General features: G+C 33.7%; 1 protein-coding gene and 1 non-coding gene across 2 annotated transcripts; one reads left to right on the top strand and one right to left on the bottom strand.

Moving 5' to 3' along the window:
* The first annotated feature begins 6707 nt into the window (after nt 1-6707).
* LOC148190816 (uncharacterized) lies at nt 6708-9188 on the top strand. Its single transcript, XM_088101186.1, has 2 exons — nt 6708-7914; nt 8137-9188. The coding sequence occupies exons 1-2, from the start codon at nt 6708-6710 to the stop codon at nt 9186-9188; spliced, it is 2259 nt and encodes a 752-aa protein (XP_087957312.1).
* On the bottom strand, nt 7099-7204 carry LOC148190817 (small nucleolar RNA R71). Its single transcript, XR_015783137.1, has one exon. It is a non-coding gene; the product is annotated as a small nucleolar RNA R71 (small nucleolar RNA).
* Nucleotides 9189-16809: the final 7621 nt, after the last annotated feature.

Genomic DNA, 16809 nt, shown 5'->3' with positions numbered 1-16809 from the left:
CTAGGAAGCAATCATCCACCACTCCTTTCACTTTTATTTTGATCATGTCTTTCACTCCATCCATTAAGGGCTAAGCTTCTAGGACTATTCCATTGTAATTTCATTATAGATTCTGAGGTTAAGTTGAATGAATGTATTTGTTTCTTTTGATTATTGATTTGTGTTATCCTTCTTCTTTGTCTTTCATCTCTCAATTGCATTAAAAGCAATGATTTTTGCATCATAAAGTGTTTGAATCTACATGCATATTGATCATATGAGTTTAAGGGTTTATATATTTGATTGAAAATGTACTTTGATCAAATTTAGGAAATTTGATATGATTGAATAGGTTTTTGCTACGAATTGAGAATATACTTTGATTAGTGGTAAGAAATTTAACTTTAATTAACTCAAAATTCACTTTGGTTAATTAACTTTTAATTTGGTTAGAAGATTTAAGAATAGAGATGATTAAACACAATAAGATTTAATTAAGAATGTACTTTGGTTGAATTTATTGTGAATAATCTAGAAAGGTCTTACTTCTGATTAAGAATCTACTTTGATTAATTGTGAGATCGCTCTCAAATGAATTAATAATGTATTTTAATTAATTTGAAACTCGAACAATAATCAATTGAACAATAATTTGTGGATAACCGATGATGAATCTATCTTGGAAAAGCAGTGGAATTAGCCTTTTTTATTATTATTGTTTCTAAGTTTCCTATTTTTTCTTCAATTAATTCCATAACATTCTTCAAATATTAATTTCATTAGCATAGATTTTCACTTTTATTTTTAAGCATTGCATTGTATTTACTAACTTTTCAGAGTCTATATAAGAGTTAAGTATTTAAAAATCAATTATGTATCCGTTAGGAAACGACAGAAGGTTACTTTAACCATATCTAGTTTGTTTATTACTAACTTGACAATATTGAAGTTGCCTTGTAAAAGTAGTATTAATTTGATAACTTCAATGACAACGTATCAAATTTGGCTTCGTTGGGAAATAATTAATATTTTTAATATTTTTACTCTTATTTTTTTTTATTTTTATTTCTTATTTATTTTCTCATAACGCATATACATTTAATTTAGTTTGAGGTTTTCTTTGTAGTCTTTATTGATTTTTAAATTGTTAGGAAAATTTTTGTTTTTGTTTTAATTAAGAATTTCTCTTGAGAAATATTTAAGGTTAATTTGAAAATACTCTATCTAGGAAAGACTTGGTACTTAAGTTGTTCATTGTGACGCGCCTCTCTTTTCTGGGAGTAGACCCAAAAAAATCCTTCTTATTTCTTATTTGAAATCTATCTCTAAAGCAAGAACAAAAGAACAAAAGAAAAAGAAGTCAAGAATAAAGAAACAACTTCAGGTAGACTGGGTAGTGCATGACTCAAGCCAGCTTGGGAGAATTTTATCAATTTAACCCAGAAGTTGAATGGAATTCACGTAAGCTGCGAAAAAGATTGCAATTTAGGTGTTCTAGTAAAGGAACATCTTTCATATCTGAAGCAACTACTGAAGCCATACCATCTTCATTATCTCCACTTATAAATATATCCTCTAATCCTTTACTTGATCCTAACCCAAACGAAATGACACAAAGAATTAATAGACAGTTAGCCACCTCCCACAATATAGTCATCCGTAGTAACATTGAATATCCTAATGAGGAGTGAAAGCTGAGATTTGACTTATTAAATGCCTTGCCAAAATTCAATGGGTTACCAAGGGAGAATCCATATAAACACTTGAGACAGTTCCATATGCTATGTAAAAATTTTAGATCTCCCACGATCACGATAGAAAATCTTAAAATTTGAGTTTTTCTTTTTACTCTTCAAGGAGCAACTCAGGATTGATAATACTATCTCTGCATGGATTACCAATTGGGAAACTACAAAAATATTTTTTCTTGAAAAATATTTTCCAGCTTCTTGAGTATCTGCTATCCGTAGTGACACAAGATATAAAGTAAAGAGATAGAGAAACTCTCAGTGAGTATTGGGAAAGATTCAAAAAAACTTTGCACTTCCTGTCCTCATCTTCAAATAGAAGAACATAGGCTCATTCTACACTTTTATGAAGGCTTAAGTCTGACATATAGGTCATGGACAGATGCTACAAGTAAAGGATCTTTCTTAGATAGATCGCCAAAAGATGGTAGAGAGATGATAGAGTGAAATGCAATCGATAGTCAACAATTTGAAATGAGAGCAAATTTAGTGACCTAGTTGAAGGGAGTACATGAGATAGAAATTGGTGTAGTAGATAAAAAGAGGATAGATGAAAGATTAAATAAGCTAGATAGAAAACTCGACGAGATTGAAAACTTGTTTAAAACTTGAACTCCAAAAATTGCCAAAAAATGTGGAATTTGCATTTCAACTGACCAATACTGATGAATGTCCTAGCTTGGTGGAAACTACTATGGGGAACCCATATCAAGTTTTTGCTGCAAACATGTTTAGAGGAACATATCAAAATAATCATGATTTATCCTCCAATAGGTATCAGCAGAACAAGTAACCTTATGTTCCACCACAATTAAGGCAACAATCTTAATCTGAAATGTCACTACAAGATATCATGAAGACAATAGTTGAGAAAAATACAGAAATTAAGAAATGAATTGATGAATTGGCTTAAAGGATGGATAAGTTAGAAGGTAAAGAATAAAATAAAGTGCTTGCACAAACTGTGATCAACCCACAAAATGTAAGTGTTATTACTTTAATAACGGGTAAGCAAGTACAAGGCCCTAAGGGAGCCCAAGAGGATGAAGATAAGGAGAAAGAAGACACACATATTGGTAACAATGGAGAACCAAGCGAACCATCACCTGAGACTACCATTGATGAATCAAGGTTAGTATCCTCTAATTATTCATTTAAAAATTCTCCTTCATGTTTATTCTCTTCCTCCTAAATATCCAAATCGGTTGAAACCGAAAATCAAGAAAAAGAAGGAATTAGACCAAGAAATCTTGAATACTTTAAAAAAGATGGAGATCAACATCCCTTTGTTAGATGTTGTTAAACAAATCCCAAAATACGTCAAGTTTTTAAAAGAACTTTGCACAAATACAAGGCATATTAGAGATAATGTGAGGTAGAGAATTTGGGAACAAATGTGTTAAGCTTGATTAAGAAGTGTTAGAAAAGATAAGCCTTACATCTCAAACCCTTTTTTGAAATCTTTAAGAATCTTGAAACTTGAAATCAATAATCAAAGGAAAATGAATCAACAAAGATAAAGAGAAAGAGAGAAAGATCAATATACAATAATCTATACTAGTTCGTCTATCACAAGCCTACTTCCATTCGTTCTTCAACAACCTTAGTTGAAGGGAATCCACTATAATGTATACAAGAATACAATGACAATCCCCCAATTGCACTCCTCTCACCACTCAAAATCAAAATAGTAAAACAAGAAATGAACATACTCAATCTCACACAAACACAAGAGTAATCCCAACTCTTCAAACCTGGCTATCCCCGTACAGGTACACAATGCGCAGATTGTTGATGAACTTGATCTATAACACACTCTTCATGTGCATATTGAATCAAAACCAATGTAGTCTAAAATCTTGAAAGAATCCTTGATTTATAATCACCAAATGAAGCTTTGATTCTCCAAGAATGTTTCTTGAAATCACCTGTAATAAGAACTCAACAAGAATGTTAGTATTTGAAAATTGTAACGTTTTTGAAATAGGTTTCAAGTCACATATATATAGGATTTTCAAATCTTGTCAAAGAATAATCGATTATGTTAATTGCATAATCTGTTATGCTTTGATTTCTGTTTTAACAGATTATCTCACGTGTGTAATCGATTATTTAAACACTTAAGCCATTTTAAAGATATAAACAATTGTTATGTCATTTTGTTGTACAAGAAACCATTATTAATCATTTAATCATTCATCATAAAAAACAAAGATATAAAGAGACTAAGCTTCCGTTATCAACAATCTCCCTTTTTTTATGATGACAAACAAAAAAAGATGTTTTCCATTTACTCTTTCCCTTTGGGCATTAGAAAAAATGGCAGAACAAGCAAGTTAAATGGAATTCATTTGTGTTAGAACATCAAAACCACTTACAAACCCATGAAGTATGTGATGGTTCCTTATCAAAAAGAGTTAAAGCGCTATGGAAATGTGTGAGCAATATATGAATGAAATCAAAATAAAGATCAACTCAATATAACTATTCCAAAACAATGTATCAAAGTGATGTGACTTGTATCAGAGCAGAATTTGCTTATGTCACATGATATAGCAATGATTCAAGTACATTTTCCAATACTCATATTTGATATGAAGCACATATTTTATCAATGAGTATATGAGAACATAATAGTCACGTGTTATGTAGCAGAATATATGATAGATGTATTAGCATAGTGTTAGCAGAGTTATAAGTGCATAAATGGTTTTAAAATGATATATATTGGACTGTGTTTTCAATGTCAATTTGTGCTATATGCAACATACAACATGGATTTCACTTAAAACATGTATTTAATGTCAATTTAAACTTGTATATCATATCAGAAATGCAGTTAGATGCACGTAAAAGAAGGTTTTGTCACCTAACCGATTATATTACTAACATAACAGATTAAAATATGCAGTAATGGTCATTTAACAGATTATACAATCTGTTTAATCTATTAGAACAATATAGTATGGTCTGAACAAAGCACAATGATTCCTGAGTCTATTTCACTACAAGACAACTTTCTTTATACCATACAATGTTAGTATTGAATATACAGTGTATTTACAGTAGTTTGTGCTAATATGCATGCTCATGGAATGATAATAAACATTGAATCATATGTTTAACATTCCAGAGTAGAAGCAAATTGATAATCCAATATGCTCACTCAAACACAGTTCATTTCACTTCATTCATACACAATAGTCAATGTCATTTTCAGTTAGCACAACCTTCAAGCATGAGACATATATGTATATGATTAATCAACAGAATTAAACATTCAAAGCAATGTTCAAAATCAAAGTATTTAAAAGAAGTACTTATCCTAAGTACTTAAGAGCATTTGAACAATAAGTGTTTAAGCATGAAGCCTTATGGCTTGATTACAAAATTTCAAAATATCAGCAAGAGTTATCAAGCCTAATCTAATCAGAAATATTTATATAGTTTTCATCTTCCGAGACCTTGATAAGTGCAAAAAAGTAGTTAATTTTCATATGGAATTTTAGCACTTATGTTTTGAATTGAGTACATTTGTATCAATTTTCCCCAATCTAAGAAAGATGAAATGTAATCACATGTTTCTGAGTTGTTAAGTAAAAGGAAATCATTTGATCCCTAGTTTGTATACATTTTAGGTAAACTAAGAGAGAAGAGCAAATCCTGCAACATTTCGCCCAAGCTAGAATGATTTCGCTTAAGCTAGACTTGTCCAGGAAGCCATTACCTTAAAAGTCATTCTCGCTTAAGCGAGAATATTTTAGCTTAAGCGAGAATGATTATCTTCTCCAAGAAGTTTCTTCTCGCTTAAGCGAGAATAATTAAGCTTAAGCGAGAATTCGGGCAGTTTATATACATACGAAGGAGAAAGAAAGAAGGAGGACGGAGAGCTACGGAGAAAGAAGCACCCAAAGAGTTTTTCTTCCACTTTAGTTGTAGGATCTTCTTCTTCATCTCTTAGAATGCTAATGGCTACTATGAGTGGCTGATCTCTTCTCTTGGGATTGAATGTAATCGATTCGAACTCGGATGTAATCTGGTGATATTTATATATAACATTTCTGTTTTTATTCAACATTGGTATTTTTGTTCTGTTCTTAATGCTTGATTCTACTTGATCAATAGTTTCATGAATGTGGATTTTAGACTTGACTGGAAAGTATTTCTAAAACCTTGATTTGAGCAAGAATACTTGATATTCTGTGATGCTAGGGATAGATTTCAGTTTATCAATTGCTTATAACACTTGAATATAATGCTGGACAGTTTGTTGGATATGTGAGGAATCAATATTCAAGGAACTGATCTTATGAATTTTATATGCGAGGAATCGATATAAATGACTTTTGTGTGTTGCATCAATATTGGTAATTTTAGTTGCTATATGTTGTATTCATCCAGATTGCAGACGAGTGAGATAGATGAATTCAATCCCAACTTCTCATATTAACCTTCGTTAAGTTATTTGTTGTTATTATTTTACTTTCACGCAACGTAGTTTTATTTATCAACATCCATCATGAATCAAATTGAACATCCTTGTATATATACTGTTTGAGACAACAATTTATCTATTTAATCGAAACTGTTCCTCGTGGGTTCGACACTCTTACTTAAAAAATCATTATACTATAGTTGACTATTGGTACGCTTGCCAAAAGTTTAACAAGTATTTTTGGCGCCGTTGCCGGGGAATGGTTTCTTTTGAATTTTAAAAAGTTATCTCATCCAGCTTTGTGAATATATTTTCTTTTTCTTCTTAATTAGATAGTTTATTTTATTTTTTTTCATTTGTACTAATCCTTGCTTGAGCTGTTTTAATTTATGTTCTTAAGAGGTCAGGTTTCTAAAGATCAATTAGCATTTGACCCAGAGATAGAAAAAACCGCTCGAAGAAGTAGAGGCAAAAACAAGAAGAAGCAAGGAAAAACAAAGGAAAAATCTTCCAATACTTCCATCACACATCAGGAAACAGAAAACATGGCGGAAGAAGGACCAAATCCACCTAGAAGAACACTTGGAGACTATGCTATGCAACAAGGGCCAAGATATTTTTCTAGCATAGTAATACCGCCCACCACCAAAACTTTGGAGATGAAGCCAGCTTTCCTTAGCCTAATCAGTTCTCATCAATTCACTGGAATGGATAATGAAGATCCATACATTCATCTCTCTACATTCTATGAACTGGTAGGAACTATGGGGTTTGAAGAAGGAGATCTTGACCATGTATATATGCGTTTGTTTCCTTTTTCTTTGACAGGTAGAGCAAAGGAATGGCTTAAATCACATCCCAACCAGAGTCTGAACAAGTGGAGTGATGTAGAAGATAAATTCTTGAACAGATTCTTTCCACCTTCTCGTTACATTAAGGCAAAAGCTGAGATTTCTACTTTTAGGCAAGGACAAGATGAACCATTCTGTGAAGCTTGGGAACGATTTAATTCTTTGTTGAGGAGATGCCCCAATCATGGTTTTGAAGATATTGCTCAATTGAATATTTTTTGCAATGGTCTGAGGCCAGACAACAAAATGATATTAGATGCAGCGGCTGGAGGAACAATGATGTCTGTAGATGCAGAACAAGCAACAAGAATCATTGAGGCACTAGCATCTACAGACCATCAAGCCCAACATAACAGACAAACAGTTCAGCGGAAAGGAATTCTTGATCTCAGCACTACAGATGCAATTTTAGCTCAAAATAAAATTCTAACTCAGCAGATGGAAGCATTAACCAAACAGATGGCTAACTTACCTGAGCAGTTAAAAGCAGTACAATCTCCTCCTAGTCAACAACCCATGAGATGTAACTTTTGTGGAGGTGACCATCCCAATGGTCATTGTTCATATCAAAGTAGCCCACAAGAAGGAGAAGTTCAATATGTGAGTAATCAAGGAAGATCAGGGAATTTCTCTAACAACAATAATTTTTCACAGGGGTGGAGAAACAATCAAAGTCAGAATTTTGGATGGAAACAAGATGCTGGTCCTTCAAATAGACAACCTCTTTATCAACATCAACAACAAAATCCTTCTGTGTATGAAAGAACAACCAAATTAGAGGATACTTTAGAAAAATTCATGCAAGCTTCTATGACCAATCAGAAAAATACAGAAGCTTCAATCAGAAATCTTGAAACACAGGTTGGACAGTTGGCTAAACAACTATCAGATCAACAGACAGGTCATTTTTCAGCCAACACCCAAACTAATCCCAAGGAGCATTGCAATTCAATTACTACCATGAGTGGAAAAATTGTGGGAAGAGGGATTGAAGACAATCTAGTTGTGGAGGAGGAAGTTTTGGAGAAAAAAGAAAATGAGAAAGAGAAAAATGAGTGTGAGAGAGAGAAAGAAAAAACTAAAAGTGAGTATGTGAATAAAGGAGAAGAAAATAAAAGTCCAGAAAAAGAGAAAAAGCAAAAAGAGAAGGAAATTGTGAAACATCTTCCTTATCCGAAAATCCCTTCAAATAGAGATAAGGAGAGACAATTGGCTCGATTCAAGCAAATATTCAACCAGCTGGAGATTACCATACCCTTGACCGAAGCACTACAACAAATTCCTGCCTATTCGAAGAATATGAAGCAAATCCTCAGCAAGAAAAAGAAGTATTTAGATGAGGAAACAATTGAAGTGCAGGGAAATTGCAGTGCCATCATGCAAAAGACTCTCCCTCCAAAATTCAAAGATCCGGGGAGTTTCACCATTCCTTGCACAATTGGAAACCATGATATAGGGAAGGCTCTTATTGATTTAGGGGCTAGCATCAATCTGATGCCCCTATCTTTGCTTAAAAAGATTGGTGGTCTTGAAGCCAAGCCAACAAGAACGATGCTTCAGTTGGCAGATAGGTCCATCAAATATCCTTATGGTGTGGTAGAAGACGTGGTGATAAAAATTGATAAGCTCCAATTCCCAGTGGACTTTGTAGTGATGGAGATGGAGGAAGATGCAGAGATACCACTCATCTTAGGAAGACCTTTCATGAAGACAGCTAAGGTTGTCATTCATATGGAGGAGGGAATACTGAGATTAAAAGACCAAGATAGAGAGGTAACTTTCAATGTCTTCAAAGATATGCAGCAAGGTCAAGAGGAACAGACTAGTCTTGAAGCAACCGATGAAGTTCTATTAGTTACTAGTCTACCAAGGCAAGTTTCCAAGTTGACCAAAAAGAGCCTTAGTTGTTTCTCTCCCAAAGTGAAGGAAGAGGATGGAGATAAGGAAGAAAAACTAGTTCACCAACACCTTGTTGTGGAAAGTGATGAACCCAAACCTGGCAAACCAATGATTATTAAGAACAAGTTATGGGTTATCAAGGAAATAAAGGCAAATGGAGTACTTGAAATTGAGGCTCCCTATTCAAGAAGAGTCAAGTTGGTGACGGGAAAGCTACTGAGAAGATGTTGGTGCCATGAAAGGAAGAAGCACATCAACATCGTGAATCAAACTTAATTGCCCCATCTGTCAGGCTCGTGACATTAAACAAGCGCTTCCTGGGAGGCAACCCAGTGTTTAATTATGTTTTCGCATTTTAATTTTATCTTGTGTGTTAATTGTGTTTGTGTATATATTATGTGTTTGCATGCAAAAGGGTAAGTTTTAACATTTAAATGTCTCAATAGGGCAAACCATGCATGTTTAAGTGTTTTTAACCAAAAGGTATGTGTCATGCATTGGTGCCAAAATTGAGTTCATTGAAAGTTAAAAATTGCCTTGTTTTGACCAAATTATAAAATTTGAGTTTGATAGTTTTATTCTGCAATTGATGCTGTGAAACTTTTTGGAGTGATAGATAATTGGTTGAGGAATAGATTGATATGTGTCTTTGGATTAATTAGATTGAATTCATCATGAATTGAGTGAGTAAAAGTTGAAAATTTTCAAAAGTGGCAAAAACTACAGTAATTTCGCCTAGGCTAAACATTTCTCGCTTGGGCTAAATATGCAGAAAATTGAAGAACAAGTTTTGCTGATATTTTAGCTTAAGCTAAAATTTTTCGCTTAAGCTAAAAATGTCTTGCAACTAAAGTTGAGCCACTGGAGCTCTTTCGCGTGAGCGAAACTTGCTTCGTCTGGGCCAGATATAGGCTAAAGCTTGGGATACTCACTAAAACAATCTCGCTTAAGCTAAAAATCAGCCGCTTAGGCGAAAAATTGAATTTCATATTCTAATGTCCACTGGAATATTTTCGCTTGAGCTAAAATTGAGCTGCCTAGGCGAGATTTGGGCTAAAATTTGGGGTACCCACTGGAACATTTTCGCTTGAGCTAAACCTTGCTCGCCTGGGCGAAAATGTTATGCAAATAAGGTTGAGCCACTGGAACTTTTTCGCCTGGGCCAAACTTTTTAAAATTGAATCCTGTCAGTCTAGCTTAAGCGAAAATTTTTTAGCTTAAGCGAAAACACATGACCCTGTGTTAAAACTCAGAAAAGGAAGCACTGATTCATAACTAATTTCTTTTCAACATAGTGCTTTCTTCCTTCAAAGTATAGGACACAATTTTCTTGATCCAATGGCGCTTAATTAACTCACCAATCCCTCCATCCCTTTGCTAAATTCCCTTGAAGGTAAGTTCCACTTAACTATCTTCCATTTTCAAAGAACAAATTTGGGGTTTTTCTCTGTATGTTTTGTGGAACCCTAAGGTATTACCCATGTTGGTTGTTACTGTCCATGAATTATTTTGAATGTTTAAATGTGAGTTGTTGGTATCACTTAATAATGTAGGTTGTTTGTGCATGGATTAATTCATGACAATTTGATGTATGAAGATGCACATGAACTGTTCGATGAAATGTCTAACTTAATTGATGAAATGCACCATAGAGGACAACTTCACCTTTATGAGGACCATATCCAGGCATGACTCCACTAAAATTCTTGGCATACTTACAGAGGCCTGCGGACAGTCCAATTTTTTCAGGGGGAAGTGAACCAACTGGACTTGACAGTAGTTTTGCAACCGAATTCACATCAGCCTTGGGACCTTCAAGAGGAGGAGTTTCAGACTGAATTTGATAGAGTCATGAGGGAAGATTGACACACAACACTATTCCAACCTCCAAATCTCAATCAAATACGGTTGTTTTTTGTTTTACTACAGAACTTTTATTTTAGTAATATTATGCTTTAGTTGTTTTGGTTAGAATGTACAGTTTCACTTACCTTTTGCTTACTTTACTTTTTCTTAATATTGCACAGAACACATACACAGCTAAAATGAATTTTTTTGGGAATTATAAGAAAATCTTTCTTGAGGAAATTGGTTAAAGAGAAATCAAGTTTCAAAAAGTGTCCTGAAAAAAAAAAAGGGAAATTTTGGTTGAATCAATAGTTAAATGGGATTAGGATATCGGTGCTGGATAATTGGTTAAGATAATCAATTGTAACAACAAGTGATATACCAAGGAAAGAAACCAAACACAAAACCCAGCGAGTGTGTGAATCCTTAAACAGTTTGAGAGTTTCCACTGTTTGTTGTCAAGTTGATATTGCTTGAGTTTTCATTTGGATAACATCACACCTGAAGCATGGAAATGATCAAGGCAGTTTTTTTGAATTTAAATAACTCAGTGCCAAACATCCAACCTAGGAATAATTATCCTTTTGTGACAGCCCATTTGAGCCTAATTGTTTTGAATTATGCACCTTAACCTTAACTTTAATTAGTATCCTTTCCCTTTGCACACTTTAGGGATAGAGAGCATAGGTGCATTTTATTGAACTTTAAAATGGGAATTGGTTGGTGGAATTGTACTCAGAAAAGAAAGGGGATGAGTATTTTGTACTATAATTCACTCCTTAGTATTGTATAGAAATGTGTATATATATATAAAAAAAAAACAAACAAAAACAAAAACAAGAACATGAAAAGGAAAGAAGAAAAAGAAGGAGTGAATAATGAATGAAAAAGAAACATTGGCTTTTGATTTATGAGATGGGATGAATTGAGAGTAGAATTAGAAGTGAGTTTAAAGTGTAGTTATGCTCTCTTTTCTAAAGTTGTGCTTTTGTTATCTTGAAAAACCATAATTCTTGGAAACCCAGCCTCATTACAACCCTTGAAAGACCTTGAGATTCATGCTGATTGTGTGTGTGGTTTGATTGAAAATGACTGGCAATTTTAACTTGTTCAATTTCAGTGGAAAATGAGAGAAACACATCCTTGTAAGATTTAAGAGAGAATTTCCTTGGTTAGAAACAATGGCTCTTACAATTGATTGTCTTGAAAAATTTGTTGCACTTTTATCCTGCTTTTATTTGATAATTGGATTCACCATTTTGAATCTATAGTTTGGAATGCAGAAGTTGTGTTGTAAGGACAATGAAATCGATTTCTCAAATAACCAATTTCAAAGTTTGAGTTTTGAAAAGCTGTTGGGATTTTATTACTTTGCTTGAGGACAAGCAAGATGCTAGGTTGGGGGGAGTTGATAAGTGCAAAAAAGTAGTTAATTTTCATATGGAATTTTAGCACTTATGTTTTGAATTGAGTACATTTGTATCAATTTTCCCCAATCTAAGAAAGATGAAATGTAATCACATGTTTCTGAGTTGTTAAGTAAAAGGAAATCATTTGATCCCTAGTTTGTATACATTTTAGGTAAACTAAGAGAGAAGAGCAAATCCTGCAACATTTCGCCCAAGCTAGAATGATTTCGCTTAAGCTAGACTTGTCCAGGAAGCCATTACCTTAAAAGTCATTCTCGCTTAAGCGAGAATATTTTAGCTTAAGCGAGAATGATTATCTTCTCCAAGAAGTTTCTTCTCACTTAAGCGAGAATAATTAAGCTTAAGCGAGAATTCAGGCAGTTTATATACATACGAAGCAGAAAGAAAGAAGGAGGACGGAGAGCTACGGAGAAAGAAGCACCCAAAGAGTTTTTCTTCCACTTTAGTTGTAGGATCTTCTTCTTCATCTCTTAGAATGCTAATGGCTACTATGAGTGGCTGATCTCTTCTCTTGGGATTGAATGTAATCGATTCGAACTCGGATGTAATCTGGTGATATTTATATATAGCATTTCTGTTTTTATTCAACATTGGTATTTTTGTTCTGTTCTTAATGCTTGATTCTACTTGATCAATAGTTTCATGAATGTGGATTTTAGACTTGACTGGAAAGTATTTCTAAAACCCTGATTTGAGCAAGAATACTTGATATTCTGTGATGCTAGGGATAGATTTCAATTTATCAATTGCTTATAACACTTGAATATAATGCTGGACAGTTTGTTGGATATGTGAGGAATCAATATTCAAGGAACTGATCTTATGAATTTTATATGCGAGGAATCGATATAAATGACTTTTGTGTGTTGCATCAATATTGGTAATTTTAGTTGCTATATGTTGTATTCATCCAGATTGCAGACGAGTGAGATAGATGAATTCAATCCCAACTTCTCATATTAACCTTCGTTAAGTTATTTGTTGTTATTATTTTACTTTCACGCAACGTAGTTTTATTTATCAACATCCATCATGAATCAAATTGAACATCCTTGTATATATACTGTTTGAGATAACAATTTATCTATTTAATCGAAACTGTTCCTCGTGGGTTCGACACTCTTACTTAAAAAATCATTATACTATAGTTGACTATTGGTACGCTTGCCAAAAGTTTAACAGACCTCTTGCTGATGATATTTTGAAGCTCCTAATGGCTTAAAGCCTAATCTAATCAGAAATATTTATATAGCTTTCATCTTCCGAGACCTGTTCATGTTCTCCAAAAATATCTTCATCATCAAACTCATCATCCCAATCTTGTTTCTCGAGTTTCCTCTGAATGACAACTACAAAACTTTCAAGTTTACTTAGTCTAGAACATTGAAATTTCATTTGCTTGACCATAAACTTCTCAAAATCCCTCTTGGGTTGAAGTGTCAGTTTAGCATCAGAAGCATTAGAAGCATCCACATTTAGTGGTGCAATATCTTCTATTTCCATGGGTAGACGTTCATCTTTGAAAGCCCATCCAATTTCACTTTTTCTTAAGCCCATATGATGAAAGGAAATATTAGAGATCATATACATTTTATTGTAGCCCATTGTTACCTCAACAGTAAGGTCAACATTGTAGTGGCGCATAACATAGCTAAAACACTGCATAGGGAAGACTTTCCATGTTTTACTTTGTCATCTTTACCATGTGATCAGAAATGGCTACAGTTTAATCTATTTGCAACCTTCCTTTGAGAGTATGATTACTCCCCTTGACAAAAGAATCCATGCTATGACAAAGGCACATAGTCTATCTAAAGTCTCTAGGCATTTTAGGGTCCCTTAGACAAGCCTTCTATATTGCAAGTTTGTTTTCACTGCGCATCCCTAAGTGAGACTTATATCCCCTTAGTCGGAATCCGGCAATGGATGTTTATGCATCTTCATTCAGTCTTATATTGACTCCTTTCACCCTAGAGCTGATTATACCATTTGAGACATATAGGTTAGCGTAGAAGACTTTTACGAGGTCAAGGTACCAATCGCCTGATATTTCCACCAACTGAGCTAGCTCCTGGTATTCCAACTACTCTTGGAAGAGGAATCCTTCTCTTCGAAAGAAATTTATGCCCAAATACTTATGAGAAACAATCTTCCTAATGCGCCAGAAACACTCAAACCTTGTTAGCACATCTTCATCGCTAATCTACCCCTTGGGACTCGCGGACCTGAGCTTGTGAGCAACTCTCTTGAAACGTTTGGAAGAGGAGGAGGCCACGAGGGTCAAAAAAATGAGAGCAGAGATTAAAGTTTAGGGTTTTTAGGGAAAGAATTATGATTTTAGGTTCCTAAGAATTAGGAGTGGAAGAACATTTTAATTGATTGGGGTTTTAATCTAATTGATTAAGAGACGAGGGAAGCACATTTAAAAGTGAAAAACCCACTCTATAAAATATTTAATCAATTACTATTTTAACGTAACAAATTAAATCTATTGCAGAATAAAATTTCTCAAACAGAGAGATCAATCTAATAAATTAAATTGCTTTTACATATTCGATTAAAACTTGCAGAAATGGTCATTTTGCAGATTTTCATACAACTTTTTCATGTCAAGCAATAAAACACACATCACACACAAAAAAAATGATTATGTAGAATGAGAATTATGCATGTTTTACTAGTACCATAGCCTGTTACCAAGTTTGTTCTCAAGGAGTTATGAGCACTTGAAATGAGACATATGTTTTAGCTTTGTGCTTTTCCTTGAGCTAGTGCATTTCCAAAACATCTTAGTTACCTATGAAAAAGTCAAACGGTTTGGATGCAGGTACCGAAATGAATTTGGGGACTTTGATGTTAGTTGGTTGTGGTGATTCCTTAGGAATCCACTTGAATTTTCCCTTTGACACAACAACATTCTTACAATAACAAGCCTTTGACAAATGTCCAATATTATTGCAGTAAAAACAAGCTATAGATGATGGTTTACTAATGTCAATGAATTTCCTAGCATTTATTTTATTGCTTTTACCTATATAGCCTATCCCTTACTTATTAAGTACACTCCTTTCTGATCCTAACAATGCTTCAAGTGTTAGAGCTACCTAAAGTAAATTTTGATAATGTGTTCATTAGGTACTTAATTCTCTCTAACTGTGTTGGATAGTTTGTACATTCTTGAACTTTCAACTTACTCTCTTTTATGGTTTGATTAGATGAATTTTTCAAACTTTCCAATTCAGATTTTAAGCTTTCATTTTCTTTGTGCAGATTTCCTATCCTATCTTCTAGGCATCTCTTTTCACTTTTAAAACTATTTATTTGGTACAGGATCTTCATAGCCTCACCATGTAATTCCTGAAAGGCATCAAGGAATTTATAATACCTGTCTTCAATAGATTCATCTTCAAAACTACTACCATTGCTTTTAGAGCAAATTCAACCTGCCATCAAACACAAGTTTGTTTCCTCTTCAGGACTTTCATCTAAATCACTTGATGGAGAACTTGAAGCACTATCTTCCCAGACTATGTAAGCCTTTTTCTTCCTATGCTTTTTGTTGTCATTGCTGCTCTTCTCTTCCAATTTTTGCTTCATTTTTGTCACTGGACAGTCAGGCTTGATGTGTCCAATTTTACCACATTCATAACATGTTGGAGCAGCAACAACTCTTCCTTTCCTTCTATTGGTCTTTGCATTCCCTACAAAATCAGAATTAGTTTTGTTTTTGAACTTCATGAATTTGGAGAACTTTTTTTACCATAAAGTTCATATCTTCAAGATAAGATTTTTCAGTTTCAGAATCATCTTCTGCATCATATATCCTTGAGCATGTTTTTCTTGCTATCTTGAGAGAAATTGTATGTTTTTCCTCTCCTTCTTCCTCTTCTTTCAATCTCCCCAATTCAAGCTCATGTTCTCTGTATTTTCTAAATAGAGTGGTCATATTCATCGTAGTCAAATCTCTTGATTTAGATATTGCAGTGACCTTTGGTTGTCAACTCCTATTGAAACTCCTTAAAATCTTGATATTTATCTCTTCTTTATCAAATGTCTTCCCAATAGCAAGAAAATGGTTTACAATATGGGTGAACCTTTTTTGCACATTATATATTGTCTCACCACTCTTCATCCTAAACATTTTGTATTCTTGGATTAAAGAATTCTTCCTTGCTCTGTTGACTTCATTCGTTCCTTCATAAGTCACCTTCAAGACATGCCACATCTCCTTACCCGTTGAATACATGGAGATTCTATAAAACTCATTAATAGTAAGTGTAGAAGAAATAATATTTTTGGCTCTAACATCATAATGAGCTCTTCTATTCTCATTAGCATTCCATTCATAAAAATACTTAATATTGGTTTTTCGATTCTCTACTTTGGTTAGTTTAAAGGGGTCATTTATCATGGCATCCCATAGTCTTTTGTCTACCGATTCCAAGAAGATTTTCATTCTGATCTTCCAAAAGGGATAATTCTCACCTGTAAATAGTGGTGGTCTATTTAATCAATTAAACTATGAATATAATCGATTACATTTCAATTAACTTCCGAATTCCGAGCTTTGGTACCAATTGTTAGAAAAGATAAGTCTTATATCTTAAACAAAAGGGGGG

The sequence above is a fragment of the Vigna umbellata genome, chromosome 11 (assembly GCF_029865625.1).
Source record: "Vigna umbellata cultivar VRB3 chromosome 11, Vumbellata_1.0, whole genome shotgun sequence".
NCBI lineage: Eukaryota > Viridiplantae > Streptophyta > Magnoliopsida > Fabales > Fabaceae > Vigna > Vigna umbellata.
Note: the sequence above shows the minus strand (reverse complement) of the source record. Positions and strands in the feature narration are given on the sequence as shown.